This window comes from Citrus clementina, unplaced genomic scaffold, assembly GCF_000493195.1.
Source record: "Citrus clementina cultivar Clemenules unplaced genomic scaffold, Citrus_clementina_v1.0 scaffold_2, whole genome shotgun sequence".
NCBI lineage: Eukaryota > Viridiplantae > Streptophyta > Magnoliopsida > Sapindales > Rutaceae > Citrus > Citrus x clementina.
In genome coordinates, this window is record NW_006262688.1 from 20174741 (window position 1) to 20200141 (window position 25401).

The 25401-nt window shown below is 32.9% G+C and overlaps 1 protein-coding gene and 1 non-coding gene across 2 annotated transcripts; one reads left to right on the forward strand and one right to left on the reverse strand.

Moving 5' to 3' along the window:
• The first annotated feature begins 16521 nt into the window (after positions 1-16521).
• LOC112101231 lies at positions 16522-16625 on the forward strand. The gene has a single exon (XR_002907358.1). It is a non-coding gene; the product is annotated as a small nucleolar RNA R71 (small nucleolar RNA).
• Positions 16626-19957: 3332 nt separating this feature from the next.
• Positions 19958-20936, reverse strand: LOC18050850 (transcription factor MYB10). The gene is made up of 3 exons (XM_006447351.1): positions 20804-20936; positions 20532-20661; positions 19958-20426 (listed from the first exon to the last, which is right to left on the reverse strand). Exons 1-3 carry the CDS (start codon positions 20934-20936, stop codon positions 19958-19960), a joined length of 732 nt encoding a protein of 243 aa, XP_006447414.1.
• Between the last annotated feature and the right edge of the window lie 4465 nt (positions 20937-25401).

The window sequence follows — 25401 nt, forward strand, 5'->3', positions numbered from 1 at the left end:
ACCCCAAAATACTTTCTAGGAATCTTTTTTTTTTTTTCAATTTGACTGTTACTGGAGGAATATTTAGAGGCGGAATATTGTTTGTAGTACTGTGTTTGTGCTTCAGGATTTTGCTATAAACATGTCGGGACTAGAACTGTTATAAATAAATAGGATTATTCTTTCAGTGATTATTTTGTTGAAACAAGAGGTTATAGCAAGTGATAGTTTACAGTTTTGTTAACCGTTTGATGGTCCTGATATGAGATATTGGCTGGGCCCATCTTGAGATCTCTGTTGCTAGATAATGATAGCTTTGCATATTAGGACCACTGGATAAAATCATTCCACTTTCGTATGTGGACTAAGAACATCACACCATATCTACATTTGTTCATTTTTTTTAATGCTATTTTTATATTTTTATTATTAAATTACAAATTTACTGAATTAAAGTTATCTCTCAATAGGACAGATATGGGTTGATCCAGATCCAGTCTTGTTGTAGATTTAAATTCATGATAAAAATTGACATCCATTTCTGTTTCAGATCTATTATGGGTTTATATATATATATATATATATATATATATATATATATATATATATATATATATATATTTGCATCTGAATCCAAAATAAAAATAAGAATTCACACGTACTCCAAACTTATCATGCATTTATCAATTTTACATTTTTACCAAGTAAGTTTTAAAATTTTTACAGATTATAAGAGAGCAACAAATATTTGATAAAAATGTATTGCTATCAACTGAAAAAGTCGAATACATAATTCATCTTAAACAAAATTAAGAAGAAACTTTGAATTTCATATAAAACTAATAAATATTTTATTTTATAAGTGTGACATTGATTTTAGTGAGCTAGGTATAAGTTTAATTTGGTTGTAAAAGTAGTCAGCCATTGATAGTTAATATATTTTTAAAAATTAAATTAAATTAAAATACTTCTAAATGGATATGGATATGAATTCATAATTTAAGTTAGATCTGTACAAACTCTAAATTTGTCTTGAATCTATTAATTTAGATCCAAATCCACTTTATTTTAGACTAATGCAAACCTACCCCATTACATACCTAATCTTCATAAAAACTTATGACATGTCTAAACTCTAAATGAGTCAGATCCATTTTCAATATTTAAAAGAATAATTAAACGACCAGAAGAACTTTGTATGAAATAAATAAATAAATAGATAAAAAGTATACAATGTGATACGACATGAAGAGATTGGTTAAAAACATGTACAAATTAATGAAACTAATTATAAGAGTTATATACAGTTTTAATCCAATCAATATTTTCGTCATACGTTAATTTCTACATATTTATTTGTACAAGGTCTTTATGATTGTATCATTATTCTTTAAAAATCTATCAACTTTGTTATGCAGCACATGAGCACACTTAATCTCTACCTATCTATAAAGAAGAAGTGATATTAAGTTTAATAGATTGATATTTTGTGGTCTTGGGAATTTCTACAATGATAAATTCTTGACATCATTGTGTACATAGTTGAAATAAGCTTTAGTACATATAGCTTCCAAGGGCTTGGTTAAGTGGTTCTCAAGTAACTTTATTCGATTTGCCACCTAAGTTCGATCCTAGAGAGATAGGGGAAAATTGATTTGAATTTTATTATATTAGTTAAGCTGTAGTACATTACTTTGTATTAAATTGTAAACTGTAATGCAATTCTATATATAGTGTTGTACGAATTGCGTTAGATAACATACTACTTTTATTTCAATATTTTTATCAAATTAATAATATTTAGATTCATTTATATTTTACTATTATATATTAAAATATTAATTAAAGTTTATTAATTAAAATAAATAATTTTCACCATTGACCATTTCTTGCCACCGCATGTTGCCATACTTTAGTGTCTTTTGAACTATATTTTGGTATTATTAGAATTCTTACCATACGCAATGCTATGTGTATCATCGAAAAATGAAATTTTATTCGTTGTAGATCTACGGTTAAAATTTTAATTAACGAAATTTTGACTATATATTTATGGCGAATGGAAACTCCTTGGCCAATAATAGTTATACTATTCCGTAATTCCGACAATGAAGATGCTAATAGTACCAAATTTTAGAGCAAAAGATGTTAGTAAAAAAACCCACTGGAAAATCATTTTGTCAATTTTCTAAGGACAATTTCATCTAATTACTTGACATATAGGCCTTTTTTATATTTAATTATATTAAATAAAATTTTCAATATCCAAATTTAATAAATATTGTGAAAGTCTAGTAAACTCATTCCACGTGTTTATCCAACACAAAACACCAAATCTGTTTTGCCAAATTGAATCCAAAATCTCAATACAAATGTTTTGTATTTCTAAAACGCTCTTCTTGAATCTCAAAATGGACGGTGGCTTTTCGGCTATAAATTTGAGCATTCCTTTTATGAATTGAAATCAATGAACACGAGCTTTGAGCCTTTGAAGCGTTCGTGGTGAATAAATTCCTTCTACTCTTTCATGTTTCACGTTTGCTTGGCGTGTGGGACGGTGGGGCCCAGGCTTGGCTAAGCCTGGCTGTCCTCATACAAATGAGAAAATTACGCTCTAATTCGATACATTTGAGACGCAAAAAAACAGAACTTAATATAAGCCACTCATATTTTTTGTTTGACTCGACAGAAAAGTGATAAAGGTGATTCGTGTGAGTAAGCGGAGGCTGAGTCCGTGAGTAAGCAGATTAGGTAATTTTTATTTTTCACGACTCGCTGATCAATGTGATAAATTGAGGTGGTCAACAAACTGACACGAACCATCAAATAATTAAATGATCCCTCAAATCATTTCCTACAGCTGACTAATTAAAAGCGTACATGAATTAAATAGTGGAAGGGAAAAAAAAAAAAAAAAACAGTAGCAAGTTCATAAGGAAAAGACGCTTTTGTTGGTTTTTTTTCACGGAACCCAAAAATAAAGATTGATAAAAGATAAGAACCGAAACGTAAGGTTGATAAAAAATAGAAAAATATAAAATTTTAAAAATCTGAAATTTTATTAATAAATATTGAATAATAAGGTTAGAGTTTAAAGATTAAATAACGTGAATTTATTAGAAAAGCCAAATTCAAATGACTATTACGTAATAAAAGTTTACCAACTAAAATAAAGAACAAAAGTAAAAAAAAAAATGGAAGAGCACTTAAATTGAATGTCTAGAAAAAAGACAAAAATCTTAGAAGCATTAGAAAAATTAGGAAAATAACTAACACTTACCAAACTATTATGAAAGAAATGAAATTTTCAGCTGAACCACAAATTCAATAGGATGTCATGGTATTGAGTTAGATTCATCTCACGGCAAACTTTAAAATAGTATATTAAAATCCCAAACGGACACCTATAACTCAAATTAACCTTAAAAAAATACCCTACTTATCCTATACAATTATCCTACATCAATTTTGTCTATCCAGTTGTCTTGGCTAATGCACTGCAGTGTTTACTTTTTTATGAATGCAATATACCACAGAAGTCACGTGCATGTAGACTTTTGGTAGACAGCTTTAAATTAAGCTCGCCCATGTGGATGGTTTTTCTAGCACATATTTATGTAAAGAAGTTAGTGTTTGTGTTCATACACATACATACATATATATATATATATATATATATATACATACATATATATGTAGGCGTGTGTATATAATCATTCTCAGTAGGTAGTTTTTCTGGCACATATTTGTGTAAACGAGTTAATGTGTGTGTAATCATTCTCAGGTATAGGCGTCGTCATTTTTTTTAGTACGGATACACTGTTAAGCTGCGGTTTAATAGAGTTAATTTTCAATACACTATAAAATCGTACAATTTAATAACATTAAAAACTAACTTTTAAAAATGCATGGTTTAACTGTGTGTCCGTACGAGAAAAAATAAGAACTGTTGCACAAGAGAAGGAGTGCGCGCGCACACACACACACACTAAAAGATAGAAAACAAAGCATTACAATCCATGTATGCCTTGTCTTTTAGCTTTATTTGTATTTTGATTTTGTGTAAACATCCGCATGTAAGTACCATTGTGTGTGTGTGATTTTTTTTTCTAGTATGGGCATCCTCACTTTGTTAAAGAACATTAAAGTGAGGATGCATACTAAAATATAAAAAAAATACAGTTTTCGATACATTGAAAATTATCTTTTTGTGTGTTAGTGAATTAAGATCTGTTAAAATGGAGGTGTCCTTACTAAAAAATAATTATCATTATCATTATAATCATTATATATATGTGTGTGCAGTCATTCTCTAATGCAAATGTTCTCATTTTTTTTATACGAATATATTTTTAAATTATTAGTTTAAAAAAATTAATTTTTATTCTTTAAAACTGTATGATTTAATAATGTGTCCGTATTATAAAAAATGTGAGCGATTCACCACTGAATGTATATACACACACGCGTACTCGTAAACAATGGTGTCGACCAGGTGACATCAGCATGGTAACAATTGAAGGGCAAATTCAGCTTACACACTTCATCTTCTTGTACGTTGCTTGAGAATTAAGATAAGGCCTGGCTGCTGCCACGTAATTAAAATGTCCTACAATGCATAATCCTCTGCTTGAGACGATAACAGACAAACAGTTACGTACAACTCTCTCTCTTCCGACACAAGCGCATACATTATGCATACATTATGCATAGAAGAATTAAAATTTTAGGTGTGATTTATGCACTTATCTAATAACATCATAATACATTTATACTTACGTACTTACATTTTAAAGTTCACTAGCTATAATAGAAAGAAAAATAGAAATCAGGAACTTATGATCAGAATTTATTGGATGGTATATTTCTCAATACATAAACAGATAAAGTAATAAATATATACAAGTGAAGGAGCTTGATCTAATCGGTGCCGTCGTGCACCGGAGCTTTGCTGTGGTTTTCTTAAATTAGTTTATTTTTTAAGTTAATTATTAAATATGTAATTTCTTAGATGTTAATTTTTGGATAAGATTATGATAAAGAATGATTTTTTTTTTTGGTTAATTGGGTAATTTTTGGATTGGATTTGAGAACGAATAGATATACATAATTAAGGTGTATAACCTAACTAAACCTGAATCATAAATCCGAGTCAATTCGATCTGAATTTAATTAATGAGTTGGAATAATAAATCCAAACCAATGAAATTATAATCTAAACCAAAACTCAAAACAACTTGGACAAATACCCATTTTTCTACCCCAATAATATTAATACCTGTGAAGCTCAGCTCTGCCTTTAGTCGGCCCTTTTCTAAATGTAGATGATATCGCGTAAGTCACATCACTATCACATTAACAAAATCTTGTTAGAATAAAATAATATTTTGTTTCAATTTGTAAATTAATGAGATTTTATAAGTTTTGAAGTGATATAAAATTATAAAAACTCATTCCTGTGATTTACCCGAAACAACTAAATACACGTTTCTGATGCCCGGGCTGGAGTCCCACATGAAATGAATGTATTAGGTAGGACAGGTGTAATTTGTTAGATAATATGAACTAGGTGACTAGGAGTTCTCCCTCTTTGCGGCGTGCTTTCAGACTTGAATGCAATTGCTCATATTTTAGGAACAAATCTTATTACACATCCTAGTAATTTTTCTTAAAAAATTTCACGTGCGAATTGTAAAAGTTCCAAGTCTTACTCTTATCTGATGACCGAATAAGGATGGCAAAATTTGTGCACATCCGGATTTTGGTGAATTTAAGTCTGCTTCATCATTTGAAATACAATTTAATTTAGAGATATTGAGCAATCAGTGGGGTAAAATTATGGATGTTAGTAAAATTATTGAATGATTAATCTTAAAAGACAAAAAGACATCCAAGTCCTTAAATTTGCCTAATGTGCAAGTAGGTCTTTGACGTTGAGTAATGCTACACATCTCAAATTTATTATCCAAAAAAGTTATCCTAAATGATGTGTTATTTATTAATTGGTTGGTGAGATAATACAATTAATTCACTTGGATCTTATAAAGAATTATCAACTACTCAATTAATGACATATCATTTGAGATAATTTTTTGAGATAAAAAATTTGAGATGTGTAACACTACTGCTTTGACGTTTTAAAAATTTCATGCATACCTCATTTTGTTATTAATGTTATTATTATGTTTGGATATATTGAGCGTACCTTTGGATTTTATAATTGAAATCTTGCGACGATCAGATCAATTTTACAATAGAAGGTCGGACGCTTGGTATTAACTATGACAGCCCAAATCGTTCAAGAATGTATGTATACATTCTTGAATCACTGAAAATTTACCATACGATCACGCAAATTTTAAAGGCTTCGGTGTCACTTTCTTAATCTCATAACTAGTTCTGTCCGACGAATTTAATTGTATACGATTAGTGGCAAGTATATGGTCCATATAAAATATAAAGAATAAATAATTATAAAATTTTACTTTACTACTTTTTTTTAATCTTATTAGTATTCCTTCTTACTCCTCTTAAGAAACTAAAGTTTTAAGAGAATGCATGTGTTGTGCAAATTTTAATGTACTCGCAAGCGCACGAATCTATTGTAGTGTAGATCAATGGTGATGAGTGTCGATCCCACGAGGAGGTGGATTTTAATTAGATGTAGAATTAATTTTGTAAATAGGTGGTTGGAATTGTGGTGGAAGTGATTTAAATTATTCTAAAATTGGAATTGAAATGGCGATAATAAATTCTAAAATTGCACTTGCAATGGCGAGAATAAATTGAAGATAATTCTATTGAAATGACGTACTTGGGTATTCGGATCCGTATCAATATGCATCATGGGCTAAATATTCCTTATTAATGCCAATTAAATCATGAGGGGGGAATCCACACCTCATGAACCACGCTCTAATCAATATGGTGCTAAGGGCTTATCGTGCCAAATAATAATAACCTTGTACTAGAGGGCCGGTGAAACCAAGGCGGTACTAGACAAGATTAGTATTATTTGTCGACGAGAAGTCAAAACATCCACAAAAACTAGAGGGGAAGAGAAAATAAATTTACCAAATTAAGCCCATGACACATGTTGAGACTTCACCTTCAACCCAAGCTTGAAAGAAAATTAGCCACTCATAATTGAAGTAGGGGCAAAATGGGAATTTATTAAAAGACGAAGAAAATACAAGATGGAGAGGGAATTACAGAAAACAGAGTCCAAAACTGGATTCAGAGCTATCAAATTAGAGGGGAGAGGCCCCCTTTTTATAGATACATGGAGTAAATCATGGCCATCGGATTAAAAACAGTTTGGATGCTCAGGATTGCGCCACGTCATCAGTCAACAGTCCACGGTTTGACCACGCGGATGAACAGTAACACGGTTTGACCCGACTTTGAACAGTAACGCGGTTTGACCCGGATGAACAGTAATGCGGTTTGGTTGAAAATAATCCTGTGTGATGCATGCACCGTATGCGAGATTTTTCGTCCACTGATATGATGTGAACAGTGCCATTTTTCCTTTTATGCTCCTCCTAAGGTTTTTGACCGTCCTGAGTTCAAAAGTGATGTCCGTTTTGCCATCTGATTTCTCGTTTATTGTGAAATGACTATAATGCCCCTAAAATACATAAAATACTTAATTAAAATAAAACACATGTAATTAAATCACAAGAAGGTTAAATACATAAAAGTAAGGGTTGTTAGTAAGACTTGAAATGTAAAATGACGGTTTTCTCTTTTATAAATATGCATTTTCTAACACTCAACACACCCCCCAACCAGCTTATTACTAGTCCCTAGCAAATAAAGCGAAAACAAAATTCAAATTCAAAATGATTTTTTTTTTTTTAGAAACACTCGTGTTTATTCAATCAGATTAATGATAGCAATCAAATAAAAGTATAAGCATTATCTCCAGTCTAAAGCAACATCACACCCACATCAACCATCCACATGAATTAGCCCAGTAGACTTTGTTATAGCTACTTTCAAGAATGACATGTCAAACCCCAAAATCTCACTGGAAGTAGTGACACTCTCACAAATAAATTAAACCCAATAAAAATAGTCACTCCAATGAATGGTAATTGAGAGAGAAAATAATAAAGAAGTGATATCACATGCTCTCACCAAGATGAAATAAATATGCCATCAGCTTAAAAATAATACGATCTCAAGTCAAATAAAATGTAAGTCAACCCACTTTATTTATCTTTTTTTTTTAATTATGCATCACTACATCTTTTTAGCCCATATAACTAGCTTCTACTTCAAACTATAGTTTCCTAAAATCAAGAAGGACTTTTATTAGGACGTAACGTAGGCTAGGGACATGGCTAACAAAGAAGGGAAATAAGGAAAACAAAGTGTATGTTTGAGAAAAATGCAGAGAATTTTTTTTTTTTGGAAGTTGCAAGGTGGATTTCACCTATTATTTTTATTTTTATTCTTTTGAAACAACAACTTTTGTTTTTTTTTTTTCTCTTTTTTTTTTGGCATAACTTCACTGAACAAAATAATTATTTATATTTTTCTCAAACATAAATAGGTGATAGAACTTATAAGATATCGGGTAATACTCCAAATCGGAGTGGGTCAAGATGATAAGTTGACAAAGAAAAGGTTTTTTTTTTTTTTTTAAAGGCTCAAAAGGGGTAACTATGGATATTTAATAAAAGGGATGGCTAGAAAGGCTCAAACGGATCAAAGATGGCATTTCCATCGTCTTTTAGGGCTCTAAATAATTATCCATGTCTACTAGTTAGATGGACCTCCTAATGTAGCAACACATTTTTTTTTCTCTTTTTTTTTATTTTACAATTTTTTTTTTTTAGGGTTAACTCAAAAGAAATTTAGAGATCGTGTATAAAATAATAAACTGCTAAGCTGTATAGAGAATGGGCAAAATGGTTACTCTCTAAGAAAGTGATAGGCTCAACAACTCATTTGACATTTATTTATGACATGTTCATTCCTTCAAGCAACTCATATTTGTCTCCGACATCAACATGTAAAGTAACAAACATAGCGTAACATCACTTAAGACCAAAGATAATACAAATACTAAAATTTGAAATTAATCATGTCATCCAATGTTAAAAAAAATCACACAATTTTTTTTTTAAGCAACATTCTACCCCCCAACTTGTTCTAAACATGAAAGGAAAATATGTATGCAGAGATATGAAAATGATGCATAAAAACTAATTAGAAAAGTTACACTTAAAATGATAGAAAACGAAAATGGTTTTTTTTTTTTTTAACTTAGAAGATGCGTTTCTAGAGGCACTACTCTCCATATTCAGCCATCTTCGACTCAAAAGTTGGAAAATGTATATTTATAGAGGAGAAAATAAAAAAGAAGAAGAAAAATGAACATCAAAACTTAATAAAGAAAAAATTTTTTTTTTCGAACAATGAAGATGCATTTCTAGAGTAACTACACTCCATATTCAGCCATCTTCAATACAAAAAGTTAGCAACAGTTAGTTTCTACAACAAAAAATTAGTAAAAACTTAACCAAGATTCCACAATTGTCAACTATCCCCTCTCCCCAACCAGAACGAAACATTGTCCTCAATGTTGTAAAGGAAAGAAGTAGAGTTTAGAAGACATCACCTGGGTGGTGCAACACAGAAGAAAATATTTACAGGCGGAGAGTTAAATCTAATTTGTACTTCTTACTGCGGCTACTGTTACCATCATTATTTGGTCGCTCCAACACAAAGGTCCAGGGGTCTGGCTCCGGTTTATAAGCTTGTAACATATCAAGTAGCTCAGTAGCAGTGTGAGCACAAATAAAGAGTTTTTTCACATTAGAAGGAATGAAATAGTTTTTTATTGCATGGTTAAGAAATGCGATAAAGCCATCATAAAAGTTATTGACATTTAACAAACCGATGGGTTTCTGGTGAATGTGTAGATGGGCCCAAGATGCTAGTGTCATAAGTGCCTCTAGTGTTGCAAGATCTCCTGGAAGGAAAATAAAAGCATCAGCATAATTAAGCATTTCAGTTATTCTTTCTTACATACCTGAGACGACTAACTCTTCTCCAGTTGATGAGTCAGACGAACTGCCCAATGGTTTTAGTACTCTTGGGATGATGCCTAACACTTGACTTCCTCTGATAAAAGCTGCTTCAGAGACCATTTTTGATAACCCTCGGTTACCTCCTCCATACACCAAGTGTAATTTTCTCTCTGCTATACTTCGACCAAGATCGATGGCTGCCTCAACGAACTCTTTATGTTTGCCATAGGTAAATCCAGAAAGCACACAAATGTTCTTGAATTGTCTATTTGGAGTAGCTGCCATTGTGATACTTCTCGAAAAATAATTTGTGAGTGCTTGACAAAAGATATCACTTTTAAGAGTCTTGGGGATAGTGGGTCATGGTTGTGTATGAGGTAATATGTCAGTGTCAAATAACGCTTAAAGCAAGTGGCTCGCAAGTCAAAAAGAAAACAGTAAAAAGGAAAAAGCAAACAGTAATAAGAAAAAAAGAAAACAGTAATAAAATTATTAAGGACAATAATACACACAATAAAACAATAGTGAAATAAAATAACAGTAAAGTGAAAGGATATTTACAGGTAGTTGCGACTGTGGCTCACATCTTCCTCTGGTTTTACGTCCAGAAACAGCTTGAACGCCCTTTATGGGTCGAGGATAGGCTTCCCATCCAGTTTTCTTATAAACTGGCAAACATGGTCATTTATAGTCAGATTCCCGAGACTATATCGTGCATGCTCTTTCTGGAATAATGGCCATAACTGGAGAATCGCTCCTTGCATATATCCACTGGGATGCGTTTCAAGAGACAGAAGGATATCATCCAATAACTCCTTATTCAAGCCATCCATAATGAATTGAATCTTATCTTCCCTGTTATCAGACACCATTCCTACAGAACATGGGTTTTTATTGCAACTCATTCTGGCACACTTATGACAAGTAACAGAAATTCTTCGAGCTCGTCGTTTTCTTGCATAATTTCCTTTACCACAACCAGGCATGTATGCAATAAATTTTGGAGGTAACTCACCTGCCGATCGTACTTTAGCCTCGATTAACCAACGGATGTCAGCAAGTATGTTATTCCTCATGAGTAATCGCATGCGTTCAGACCGAGCTTTATAGATCGTAAGGAGGGCATTCTGAGGAAGTGAAGGGAATCGCTTGTGAAGCTTCGCTAGAATCTCGTTTCTGTCTATACCTTCGCCTCAGAATATCAGTTATTATGGGAAACTGATGTAACCGACTTGATTGTCACGGAGTACCGTTATCCGCCACTTCACCGGGGTAACAAACTAAAGCACACAAACAGAAAAACAAATTAAAACACACAAAGAAAATTAAAATCGTCCTCTTATTGAATTTACCTCAAGCTTCAACTGGATGTCGTAAACACTTCTCTCAATGTCTCTGAGTTGGCTTTCTAAACCCTCAACATAGGCTACTAACTCTGGTGGCTGTAGAGCCCAAATGCGATGTGTTTTACAAAATTGAATCTGCCTTTTGAGATGAGTTTTGACACGTTGAAGTGGTTTAAGAATGTTCAGGAGGAACGGTCTAAGTAAGGTACTCATGATTAAAAACGATAAAAGAAAACTTAATAATTAAACAAACACACTTATGCAAAAAATAATTTCAATTAGCAGAAGAATAATATAAAGAAAGAAAAAAAATCAAATCAACGAAAAGAAGAGAAAAAAAAAATCAATTCAAATCTGGTGGGTCACTCAAATTTATTTCGGTGTCTTCTCCATGTGGTTGGTATTCTAGATATGGCTTTAATCTTTGACCATTAACTTTAAACGTGACACCGTTCTTTGTGTCCTTAATTTCAATTGCCCCATGTGGAAAAACAGTATGAACAATAAATGGGCCAGACCAACGAGAGCGTAACTTACCTGGGAATAGGTGCAAGCGAGAATTGAATAAAAGCACTTTCTGATATGGAGTGAATGATTTTCTCATAATTTACTTATCATGGAAGACTTTCATTCGTTGCTTGTAAATCTTGGCATTTTCGTATGCATCATTGCGAATTTCTTCAAGTTCTGCCAGCTGTAATCTTCTTTCTGAGCTGGCTTGCTGCATGTCAAAATTGAATTTCTTGATGGCCCAATATGCACGATGCTCGAGTTCCACAGGTAGGTGGCAAGCTTTTTCATATACTAGCCTGTAGGGTGACATCCCAATCGGGGTCTTGAAAGCCGTTCTATATGCCCATAATGCATCATCAAGTCTTAATGACCAATCTTTTCTGTCTGGCTTCACCGTCTTTTCTAATATGTGCTTTATTTCTCGATTGGAAATCTCAACTTGGCCACTGGTTTGCGGATGAGACGGGGTCGCCACTTTGTGTGTGATTGAATACTTTGTCAAAAGAGCTTTGAATGCTTTGTTACAAAAGTGGGCACCACCATCACTGATTATTGCTCGAGGAAATTCAAAGCGCGAGACAATGTTGCTTTTCAAAAATACTATCACCACTTTGTGATCATTAGTTCTGCATGAAATTGCTTCTACCCATTTGGATACGTAGTCAACAGCAACCAATATGTATTGATGGCCAAAAGACGGGGGAAAGGGTCCCATGAAGTCGATACCCCATACGTCAAAAATCTCAACCACTAAAATTGGATTTAGTGGCATCATGTTCCTTCGCATAATGCTCCCCATTCGTTGACACCTATCACATGAAGAACAGAAAGTGTAAGCATCTCGAAATATAGTTGGCCAATAAAAACCACATTGTAAAACTTTAGTCGCGGTTTTCTTAGCACTGAAATGGCCTCCACAAGCTTGTTCATGGCAGAATGAAAGGATATTCTGAATTTCACTTTCTGGGACACATCGTCTAACAATTTGGTCTGCACAATACTTGAACAAATACGGGTCATCCCAAAAGAAATTCTTTATCTCTGCAAAGAATTTAGCCTTATCTTGCTTGGTCCAATGCTCTGGAAGTTTACCTGTAACAAGATAATTAACTATATCAGCATACCAAGGTAATACTTCCACATTCATTAATTGTTCATCTGGAAATGACTCATTCAATGGTAATGATTCTATAATTATGTCAAAATGGAGACGAGAGAGGTGGTCCGCCACAACATTTTCTGTCCCTTTTTTATCTTTGAATTCCAAGTCAAATTCCTGCAAAAGTAACACCCAACGAATTAGTCTAGCTTTTGCATCTTTCTTTGTGAGAAGATATTTAAGAGCAGCATGATCTGTGAACACGATTATTTTACAACCAATGAGATAAGATCGAAATCTCTCTAATGCAAACACTACTGCTAGCATTTCTTTTTCAGTAGTTGAATAGTTCAACTGTGCATCATTCAATGTCATACTAGCATAGTAAATAACGTGGGAAATTCGATCAACTCTTTGTCCTAATACTGCTCCTACTGCATAATCAGATGCATTACACATTAGCTCAAATGGTAAGCTTCAGTTTGGGGCCTGAATGATGGGTGATGATGTCAAAAACTGTTTTAATTTTTCAAACGCCATAAGACATGAATCATTAAAGATAAAAGGTACATCCTTAGCAAGTAAATTGCATAAGGGTCTAGAAGCTTTGCTAAAATCTTTAATGAAACGTCTATAGAAACCAGCATGCCCAAGGAAAGATCTTACTTCTCTGACTGTTTTGGGTGGAGGAAGATTAGAAATGAGATTCACCTTGGCTTTGTCAACCTCAATACCTTTGCTTGAAATGATGTGACCGAGAACAATACCTTGTTTTACCATAAAATGGCATTTCTCCCAATTTAAGATCAAGTTCTTCTCAATACATCTCTGCAGAACTAGTGTTAGATGATGTAAACATTGATCAAACGAATCACCAAAGATAGAAAAGTCATCCATAAAGACTTCAAGGAATCGTTCAACCATATCAGAAAAAATGCTTAACATGCATCGTTGAAATGTAGCAGGTGCATTACATAATCCAAATGACATTCTCCTATATGCAAATGTGCCAAAAGGGCAAGTGAAAGTAGTTTTCTCTTGATCTTTTGGTGCTATGGGAATCTGATTATATCCTGAGTAGCCATCTAGAAAGCAATAAAATTCATGGCCTGCTAATCTATCAAGCATTTGATCGATAAATGGTAAAGGAAAATGGTCTTTACGTGTGACAGAATTCAACTTTCTATAATCAATGCATACACGCCATCCTGTAGTTACTCTAGTGGGTATCAATTCATTATCAGCATTCATAACTACTGTGACTCCTGACTTTTTGGGGACAACTTGTACAGGACTGACCCATGAACTATCAAAAATGGGGTAAATGATATATGCGTCTAATAGCTTAAGAACTTCTGTTCTAACAACTTCTTTCATGTTAGGATTTAACCGACGTTGCATCTCCCTAGTAGTTTTAGCATTTTCATCAAGGTGAATGTAATGCATGCAGTCTACTGGGTTTATACATTTTATGTCTGCTATGGTCCATCCTAATGCCCCTTTGTGCTCTTTCAAAATATCTAACAACTTACCTTTTTGTTTGTCATTGAGGGATGATGAGATGATTACCGGCAGAGTACTTTCTTCTTCCAAAAATGCATATTCCAGAGTGTTGGGTAATGGTTTGAGCTCGAGTTTTGGTGATGATTCTGATGATGGGATGAGTTTCTTCTCTGATGGTGCTAGTTGTTCAACTCTTGACTTCCATTTATTAGTGTCCATGGATGGTGCTGAGTCAAGCAGGGCGTTGACCTCATCGACCGATCTGTCAATATCAAAATTCAAACCAAAATGAGTTAAACATGTTTGTAAAGGATCATCACTAAGGTTTGAAACAAAAGTATCATCAACTAATGCTTCAATTAAATCCACATCAATAATTCCATCATCTGCACTGTGAGGTTGTTTGGCAATGTCGAAGATATTCAGCTCCATAGTCATGTTGCCGAAGGACAACTGCATATTTCCAGTCCTGCATTGAATGTGAGCATCCGCAGTTGCCAAGAAAGGTCGGCCTAGAATAATAGGGATGTGCTTCCTCGAGTCCTGTATTGGTTGAGTGTCAATTACAATGAAATCAACAGGAAAATAAAACTTGTCTACCTGGATAAGCACGTCCTCCACAATACCACGAGGTATTTTTGTGAACCGATCTGCAAGTTGTAACACCACTGGAGTTGGGTGTAATTCTCCAAGTCCAAGTTTCACGAATACTGAATAAGGCAACAGATTTACATTAGCTCTTAAATCCAACAAAGCATTCTCAATTGTGTGGTTCCCTATACTACATGAGATAGTGGGGGAGCCTGGGTCTTTGCATTTTAAAGGAATTTTATGTTGGAGTATAGAACTAACGTTTTCTGTTAAAAATGCCATCTTTTGAACATGCATATTTCTCTTTTTAGTACAAAGGTCTTTAAGAAACTTGGCATAAGATGAAACTTGTTTAATAGCATCAAGCAAAGGGATGTTAACACTTACCTGTTTGAAGATTTCAAGAATCTCACCTGTGGATTTTCCCTTCTTGCCTTTCGCTAACCTCTGAGGAAATGGAGCTTTCGGAACGTATTCTCGTGGGTTGGTTTCTTCTTTCTCCTCCGGTGATGATTCCTCAACATTCACAGGTACAATTTGATTTTCTTTTTTCACCGGCATCTCCACTTTGTTGTCGACTTCTTTTCCTTTTCGCAAGGTCATTACTGCTTTGACCTCTCCATGCTGCTGTGGTGAACTGGTACTTGCTTCATGTACTCTTTTAGGATTAGGCACTGGTTGACTTGGAAACTTACCTTTCTCAACAGTCATTGCCAAGGCCTGAACTGAAGAAGCAAGTTGTCCCACCATCTTCTCGAGGCTTGAAATTGATTGGGCTTGTAAATTGAAGCCTGCTCTCAACTCATTTCGTAGTCCATCAATGGTGCGGTTTTGTTGCTCAATTGTGGAGTGAGTAACATTCTTGAAATTTTGGAATGCATCCTCCCATGGTCTGGGTTGAGAGTAGTTCTGGTTCTGATTGTATAGTCTAAATGGGGGCTGAGAGGCTTGAGGATTTTGAGGAATTTGTTGCATTGGTGGAGCTGGAGCTGTTGGTCCATTCTGTTAGAGTCCTTGAGACAATGAAAAATTGGGGTGGTCTCTCCATCCAGGGTTATATGTGTTGGAGTATGGGTTGTAATTAGATGGTTTTCTCATTACACCTATGGCATTGGCTTGATCTGAGTATGAGTCATGGTCATGTGATTCTGTTGATTTAGCAGTCGATAACGATGCTATTTGTCGAGCAAGACCTTCAACCATCTCCTTAACTTCTTTGATTCCTGAAGTTGATTCGCCAATTTGAACCTCATTCACTCCTTTAATTCTTCTAGTAGTCCTGAGTGATCGACTCCGTTGTTGGGAATTATCCGCTTGTCGTTGGAAGAATTCCCAAATCTCTGATGCACTTTTTGACATTAGCTCTCCTCCACTTGTTGCCATTAGCCATTCTTGCACATTCGGCAATAATCCCTCCAAAAAGTATTGGCATTAGTGCCATTTCTCATACCCATGATGTGGACACTTCAAAAGTAGCCCATTGAATCGCTCCCATGTTTCAAAAAACTCTTCGTCTTCTCTCTGAGTAAACTCTGAGATTTCCCTGCGAATAGCATTGGTTTTATGCACTGGAAAATATTTATTCAAAAATTTTGTTACCATTTGTTCCCATGATGCAATGCTATTGGCAGGCAATGTATTAAGCCATGAACGAGCTCTATCCTTTAAAGAAAATGGGAATAATCTAAGTTTAACATAATCATCTGAAAAGTTTTCATATTTAAAAGTTTGACAAATGGCATGAAAATCATTCAGATGATTATATGGATCCTCATTTTCTAGGCCATAAAATGTGGGGAGACAATTTAGCACACTAGGTTTTAGTTCAAAGCTCCTAGCAGCTACATTAGGGTATCTTATGCATGATGTGCTCAAATTAGCTAAAGGACTAAAGTAGTCCTTAAATGGCCTCTCTTGTGGTTGCAAATCCATTTTATTTTTAATATGTTTGTGTGTGCGAAGTGTTTTCTCAAGTTCAAGGTCTATAGGTTCAAGATTGGGTAATAATGACCTACGACCATGCATGCAAGACAAATAAAATAAAAATAAAGATGGGAACAAATAAAATAAAAATAAAGAAGAGGGAGAAATTACGATACTAACCTTATTGCGCTATTACAACCTTTCTATAAAAATACACAAAAATAAATACGTGAAATAAATTAACTAAAAATTAAATTAATAAAATAAAATAAAAATTACAAAGAAAAATAAATTAAAAATTAAATTACAAAATGTTAAAGAAGAGAAAAAGAAAAGAAATACTAACCTTTATATGTAGATTCACTTTTTTTTTCTTTTTTTTAATTAAAAAAATACAAGAAAACAAATAAAATAAATTATTCAAAAAAAATTAATTCTATGAATTAAAATTATTTACCTCCCCGGCAACGGTGCCAAAAACTTGTTGTGCAAATTTTAATGTACTCGCAAGCGCACGAATCTATTGTAGTGTAGATCAATGGTGACGAGTGTCGATCCCACGAGGAGGTGGATTTTAATTAGATGTAGAATTAATTTTGTAAATAGGTGGTTGGAATTGTGGTGGAAGTGATTTAAATTATTCTAAAATTGGAATTGAAATGACGATAATAAATTCTAAAATTGCACTTGCAATGGCGAGAATAAATTGAAGATAATTCTATTGAAATGACGTACTTGGGTATTTGGATCCGTATCAACATGCATCATGGGCTAAATATTCCTTATTAATGCCAATTAAATCATGAGGGGGGAATCCACACCTCATGAACCACGCTCTAATCAATATGGTGCTAAGGGCTTATCGTGCCAAATAATAATAACTTTGTACTAGAGGGCCGGTGAAACCAAGGCGGTACTAGACAAGATTAGTATTATTTGTCGACGAGAAGTCAAAACATCCACAAAAACTAGAGGGGAAGAGAAAATAAATTTACCAAATTAAGCCCATGACACATGTTGAGACTTCACCTTCAACCCAAGCTTGAAAGAAAATTTGCCACTCATAATTGAAGTAGGGGCAAAATGAGAATTTATTAAAATACGAAGAAAATACAAGATGGAGAGGGAATTATAGAAAACAGAGTCCAAAAATGGATTCAGAGCTATCAAATTAGGGGGGAGAGGCCCCCTTTTTATAGATACATGGAGTAAATCATGGCCATCGGATTAAAAACAGTTTGGATGCTCAGGATTGCGCCACGTCATCAGTCAACAGTCCACGGTTTGACCACGCGGATGAACAGTAACATGGTTTGACCCGACTTTGAACAGTAACCCGGTTTGACCCGGATGAACAGTAACGCGGTTTGGTTGAAAATAATCCTGTGTGATGCATGCACCGTATGCGAGATTTTTCGTCCACTGATATGATGTGAATAGTGCCATTTTTCCTTTTATGCTCCTCTTAAGGTTTTTGACCGTCCTGAGTTCAAAAGTGATGTCCGTTTTGCCATTTGATTTCTCGTTTATTGTGAAATGACTATAATGCCCCTAAAATACATAAAATACTTAATTAAAATAAAACACATGTAATTAAATCACAAGAAAGTTAAATACATAAAAGTAAGGGTTGTTAGTAAGACTTGAAATGTAAAATGACGGTTTTCTCTTTTATAAATATGCATTTTCTAACACTCAACAGCATGCAAATCGTGAATATTGAAGAGCAAGTATATGGTATTAGATATTTTTATTTTATTTTAAGATAAAAGATTTAGTTTTGATGGATTTTTAATAATAGAGTAATATTAAGGATCTCAAAAGTTGAATCCTAACTTGAATCCCAACTATTCTGTATCATTTATCTATTGAATAATAAACTTCGTAACCAATAAAATTAATTTTTTTATCATTCAATAGATGAATACAATATCAGTTGGAACTTAATTGTTAAGATCCTTAAATAGTATACTTAATTTTAAGCTGGGCATTTGACTAAATCAGATCAAACATCATAGTAGACATTAGGCTTCATTTTTAAAGGATACAATTGGGTTTTGGACATTTAAATTATGCAATAGGAGTAATAAATTATAAATGGATGAGCTTTGTTTAATTTTAAAATAAATTTTACATGAATTTGGTGTATTTAATCAATTTAAGGAGTAAATTTGTGAATTCAGGTAAAGTACTAGAAAAGTCGTCTGAAAATTTTGGATAAAGCGAGGCAGCTGCCCGCACTCGTTCCTTAGTAGCTCCTCACTGCGTACGATGAAGGGCGCTTGGTGGCCGGAGCTAAAGACTCAGCACGAATAATACTTAGGTTGGAAAATATCATGTAGTTTTCGAATAAGGTTAGCATATGACCGGGCAGATTATATTAAAGAAATGTATCTTTCAACTAAGGTTGGCATATGATAAGGTAATTAATAGTAGGTGCAGTGTAATTAGTTAATTAATGAAGTAATGATAAGACTGATAATCATCAAAATATGCATTGATTTATGTCACATTAATTTGTATGTATAATTTTATTGGTTGGGGAAAAAAAAGGCTTTTAACCAACATTGCAAACCCTAAAGGTCAAAACTTGCATTATTTCATACGACTAAGGAGACATCTGTCTTTTGGCATTAACATATAGGCTATCATTTATTTATTTTTTAAGTGATCCTCTCAATAGATTAGTCCTTACGTTATTGTCATTCAATAAAAAGTTTTGTATGTGATTAAGTAACTGATGCAAAGCAAAAGTTTAAAGTCGGCAGTTCGAAGATAGAGGAATAGAAGGCATCCAATAAATTAACTGTAATTTCATGTGTTATATTATTATTATCCTTTTAATAAAAAAAAAGGTAGAGGGATAATTTCTTGTGTTATGGAGTAAAAATTAAGTTGCTGCATTTCATTATTGGAGCAGAAACGAAATACAAATTGACATGAAGCGAGGAGGTACCAGGTCACCAGGAAAAATCAACATCGAATTCCTGCAGTTCTTGCAGCGCTTGGTAGAATTGATCTATGCTATCCTCATAACACGAATCGTAGGACAATGATGAGTAATGATTATTTTGGTTATAGTTGTTATCTGATAGAAATGGCTGGGTCCAAAAATCTCCATTGATATCTTCAAACAGATTCTTAGCGCCAGATGCAACTGCATGACGATGATGATGATCAGATGAGCTCGTTGTTGATGGGGATATTGGAGAGCTCTCTAGTACGGCTAATGGTGTATGATCAGCAAGATTAAGTCTTTCGCTTTCTGCTTGATCACTCTGTGAGGTTTCTTCATTATTATAAGAATGCTCTTGAGTACTACTTGATGATGCTGGATCTTTGTTCTTGCGCTTCTTCAAGTGTGTGTGCCAATAGTTTTTTATTTCATTGTCTGTTCTTCCTGGTAATTTTGCAGCAATCAAGGACCATCTGCAAGTAAAACAAGATAAGTTACTTAGGTTTAAGCAGCAAGGTCGATTTTCAAGAAGCTAAAAGGAAAAAAAAGAAAAAAAAAGCATATATATATATATGTACTTATTGCCATGTTGTTGGCGTAATCTGATGATAGTATCCTCTTCTTCTTTGGTGTAGCTCCCGTGTTTTATGTCTGGCCTCAGGTAGTTCATCCATCGCAGCCTGCAGCTCTTGCCACACCTTGACAGACCTGTAAACAATTAACAACAAACAAAAATTAATAAGATATTCAAATGGGTACTTAGGACTATATTTAATTTGAGTTAAAACACTTATGATATATGAATATTTGGATCTCTCAAATTAAGTAACTAATGTGCTTAATTACTTACCAGCAAACTTGGGAATTTCACGCCAATTCCAGTGGCCATATTTCAGAATATAAGCTCTTAACTTATCATCTTCTTCTTTACTCCACGCACCTTTCTTCATTCCATTTTCATCATATGTTGGGGCTCTCACCATTTTTGATACTCACTCACCTCTCTCTCTCTGTCTCTCTGTCTCTCTCTGTCTCTCTCTCTCTCTCTCTGTGCGTGTGTTCAAATCATTTTATATTGTTTGCTCATACCCATTTCTAGAATGACATATCGATCCTTTTATACTTTCGAATATAAAATACCAGCGTGTTAAAATTAATTTAGTCATCACATCAATTCTCATCCCTTCAAAGAAAGATCCATTTTACATATTTTAACGCTCGTCTCAGTTTATTTTAATAATTTTTCCTTGCCTGCAAGGATCATTCAGAACAACAAAATAAAAATAATAGTAATAAAAAAGAAAAATGGTATATTGAGTGGTCCTAAGGATGATGCAATAATTATTATGTCTTTCTTACGTATTTCATAATAAAATATTTAGAAGTGCATTGAACAAGGAATTTTATCTCCTTAAGTTTCGCACGTGATGAAATGAAAAGGTGTGAGTATTAATTTCTTAGTAATGATATTTAGATAGAAAAATCTAATAGAATCTGACGGAAACAAAGTAAAATTAAGTTCGGTATTCCTTATTAATTGAAAAATTATTGAAAATAAAAATAAATCAGTTCTAATCTTACCTTAATTCTATTAGTAGTCTGAAAACTTTCGGTCTCTTTAATACACACATATGTATGTATGTATGTATGTATGTATGTATGTATGTATGTATGTATGTATGTATGTATGTATATTTAAATTTATTATGGTGTATATATATATATATATTTTAAATTTTTTATGGTCAAGCACATCATGCTACATATGATACTTCGATTAATTTCTGCATCATCCGCCAAGAATTGTGATCAAGGTTTCTATATGTCGTGGCTCTTGCGCTTATCCAACGGTTGATATTCAAGCAAGGGTTTGCATACGTCCAACAATTTTGATCAAGGTTTCTATACGTTGTGGCTCTTGCGCTTATCCAACGGTTGATATTCAAGCAAGGATTTGCATACGTCAATGAAAATCTGGAACTGACGTTGCACAATGATTGTTGTCAAAGTGTTAGATAGCTATTGGTTTACGCAAAAAGTACTGCTTCAGTTTTTGTTTACACCGGCAGGTTTTGATCTCATTGTCTCGCTTCACAAAAGACAAATTGTTTCCGGCATTCACATTCCTGCTTACTAACACATTTTATTCACGAGGGGAATCAGAGTTTTGATGCTTAGGCTATATAAGTTAATAAAACTCTGATTAATTTAGTGAAAGAATTTTTAGGCTTCCATAATAGAATTGACAGTGTATAACAAAGATCCACTCATCAACAATATGCGTGCGTAGATTGTATCATAGAATAATTAAGGAACAAAAGGGGACAACAACAGAAGTATATGATAACCTATTTGATCTAAAAGTAAGAGACGAGTTATTGAAGCAAATATTTGGCATATGGAACCCCTTCATTAATCTTATAAAACTCCTGTTATATTATAATTATATTTAAGAATAAATATAAATAAAATTAAGTCATTTATATTCGCTTATTCTTTTCAATTTCATTTTACTTGCACAATATAAATACATTTTATTATCATTAAAATAATATGAATTTAAGAAGTAATCCTCTAAGCTAAAACAAAATTCTTGTAATAAACATAACAACTTAATTAAGATACAATACCGTGGAAAAATAAGTAAAATAAAATTTTATCCTACTGCAAATAATTTTTTAAGAATTCTCAAACTAATTACCAAAAAAATTATAAGTAGGATAAAATTGTATTAGACCCATAAAATATTTATTATTTTCTAAGTATAATGTTTTTCTTTTTTAATTTTTTTAAAAATTAATTAATAAAGAAAGTTTGAAGAGAGGAATACAAATATTAAGGCTAAAAGAGTGAAAAAAATATTAGAACTGAAAAATTCATAAATAAAAAAAGTGTTCATTTAGAAAAAAAGATATTTTTAGTATTAAATGGAATATAATTGAAAAATGAATTTCAATAGGATTTTGGAGGAGTGCTAATAATCCGACTCATTTTACTAGTAATTCTTTCTAGGAAAACGACGAGAATGCTAATGATGATGATCATTTATGAACATATCAACCCCTCTGCCTCCGCGTTTGACACCTACGCAGTTCTAGTACTGCAGTGTGATCCAAAACTCAACCAACAAATAATAGTATAAACGATACAACTGGATCATTAAAAATATGAAAAGAAAAATATTTATATTTTGTGTCTGCCACCTGTCCCAGCAGGTAATGGTAAAAGGGAAAAGAGTCTACTAACAAATGCGTAAATCAGCTGACATGAGGTTGTTCTAGCATAACCAAGGTACTCGGTTCGAGACTTGGGAATGAAGTTACGTTAAATACTTGTTGGGAGAGCTTTGCCGTCCTAGTGGTCCTGCCCGACTCGAATCTGAATTAATTGGGGTCCAATGTGATATTTGGATAACAGATGATTTAATAAAAAAAAAAAAGTCTTGGTGGGTAAGTAGAAAAATATAAATTATTCGTTGGGCGCAGGATAGCAGTTCAGGAAAGTTCCGTGGACATGATTTTTCTTTAAATCCGAATATGAACTCCATCGCTATCTAGTTAGAAATATTACCGGTATAAGTTCTCAATATCTGACTTTTCTCTTTGTCTTTTCATACTCAAATGGGTTTTCATTGTAGCTAAGAATTATCGGCCCCATTTTGTTCACATGATTGACATCTTTTTCTTCATTTAGAAACATATTGTTCTTTTAAGTGATACGAATATACGATCAAAGGGCTCACAATACGATTAAAAGAAACAAAATAGATTTTAGATAATATTGCTGTTTTTTTTGAAGGCTTGGGAGATGATAAATCTTATTCATTAAAGATCAACTTTTGCCTTTTATATTGCTCATCCCGCTAATAACTCTTTCATGGCTAGTTGAGCTACTGGTCATCAGATAAAATAGTCATCAAATAATATAGATTGCTAAGATATGTCTTTAATATTGTTGCTAGCTCTTATTTATCACTTTAAATATTTATGGTTAAAATAATTTTTTTTAATATGGAATCAGAGTTAAATCTTGTGATTGATTTTCCTTGCGTACAAACTTTATTTTTAATTTATATTCTTAACTCTTGTCTCTCGTCCTACTACCTCGATCCCTCTGGGTTCATTAGACCTCAAAATCAGATTATTTACATTTCATGTGAATGGACTTGTTAAGACTTATTTTTTAATACTATTGCTGAACCCTTAACCATAAACTAAAGTTTTTCAGTCAGAGTATTTTTCTAACAAAAATGATTGCATGAGAGTATAAATAAATTAGCTAGTATTTTTCTCGATAGTACTAAAAAATTATAAAATTCGTAGAGCCTCCTTTATCACTTATCACTAAATACTAATTACCATAGAGATGAAAATTCTAGTTGATCAAACTTCTTTACTGTCTAAAACAAGCAACTAATTATTGTAAAAGCGATAAATCCTTTGTGATGATGGCCTTGGATTCCAAAAAATAGAATGCAAAGATCATGAACATCGTGGTTATAGAAGCATGGGTGGAGGCGTGGAGCTAAGGGCGCCAAATTACATTGTATATTTAATTTATTTTTTGGCAGTGCCCAGTTGGCAATGGGCAGTGTCATCTTGAAGTCTATAAACCTAACTCATATAGGGATGACAAAATTCGGATTCGGATCCGAATTTTCATTGAACTTTTGGCATCTAAATCCACAAAAAAAATATGCGGATCTAAATACGGGAAATATTCGCACAGATTATGGTTGGATTTTCTGAATATCCAGATCCGCATAATAATAAATTTAAATTTAATAATTTACCTAATAATATCAAATAAAATTCAATTATAATTTAACAATCAACAATTCAACATCAATTCAATATAAATAACGTACAACAACATCATAAATTCACAAACAACAATTTCACAACATAAATCAAACATAAAAAAAATAAAAAATCTAAAATAAACCGGTTTATTACAATATTCTCTAATTATTATTATTATTATTTTTAGTTTTTAACATATTTTTCATAGTCAATGAAGATTATAGAATTAGTTATGCTTATACATATTAAATAAATAATTTAATTTATATATTTTAATTGAAATTTAATTAAATAAATAATTTAATTATAAAATAATGCGGATCTGGATATCCAATTTTTCGTATGCACTTGCATATGAATCTGCATGGATCTTGGTTTTTGAAATTCGGATCCATATTTTTTAACACGCGGATCTGAATTTTTCCAGATCTGGATCTTTCGGATCTGGAGTTTATTGCCATCCCTAAACTCATAGTTGATAATTATATCATGTTTATATTATTAACTAGTAACAATTTTCAGTTAGTATTGTGAGTTATTTTCTATATCACTCCCATTACATTTTAGCCCAGTTTTTCATTCGATGTGTGCTGTTTTTGTATAACCATTATGAGCAAGTAAGTCTTTTTATTTTTATAATTGTCAT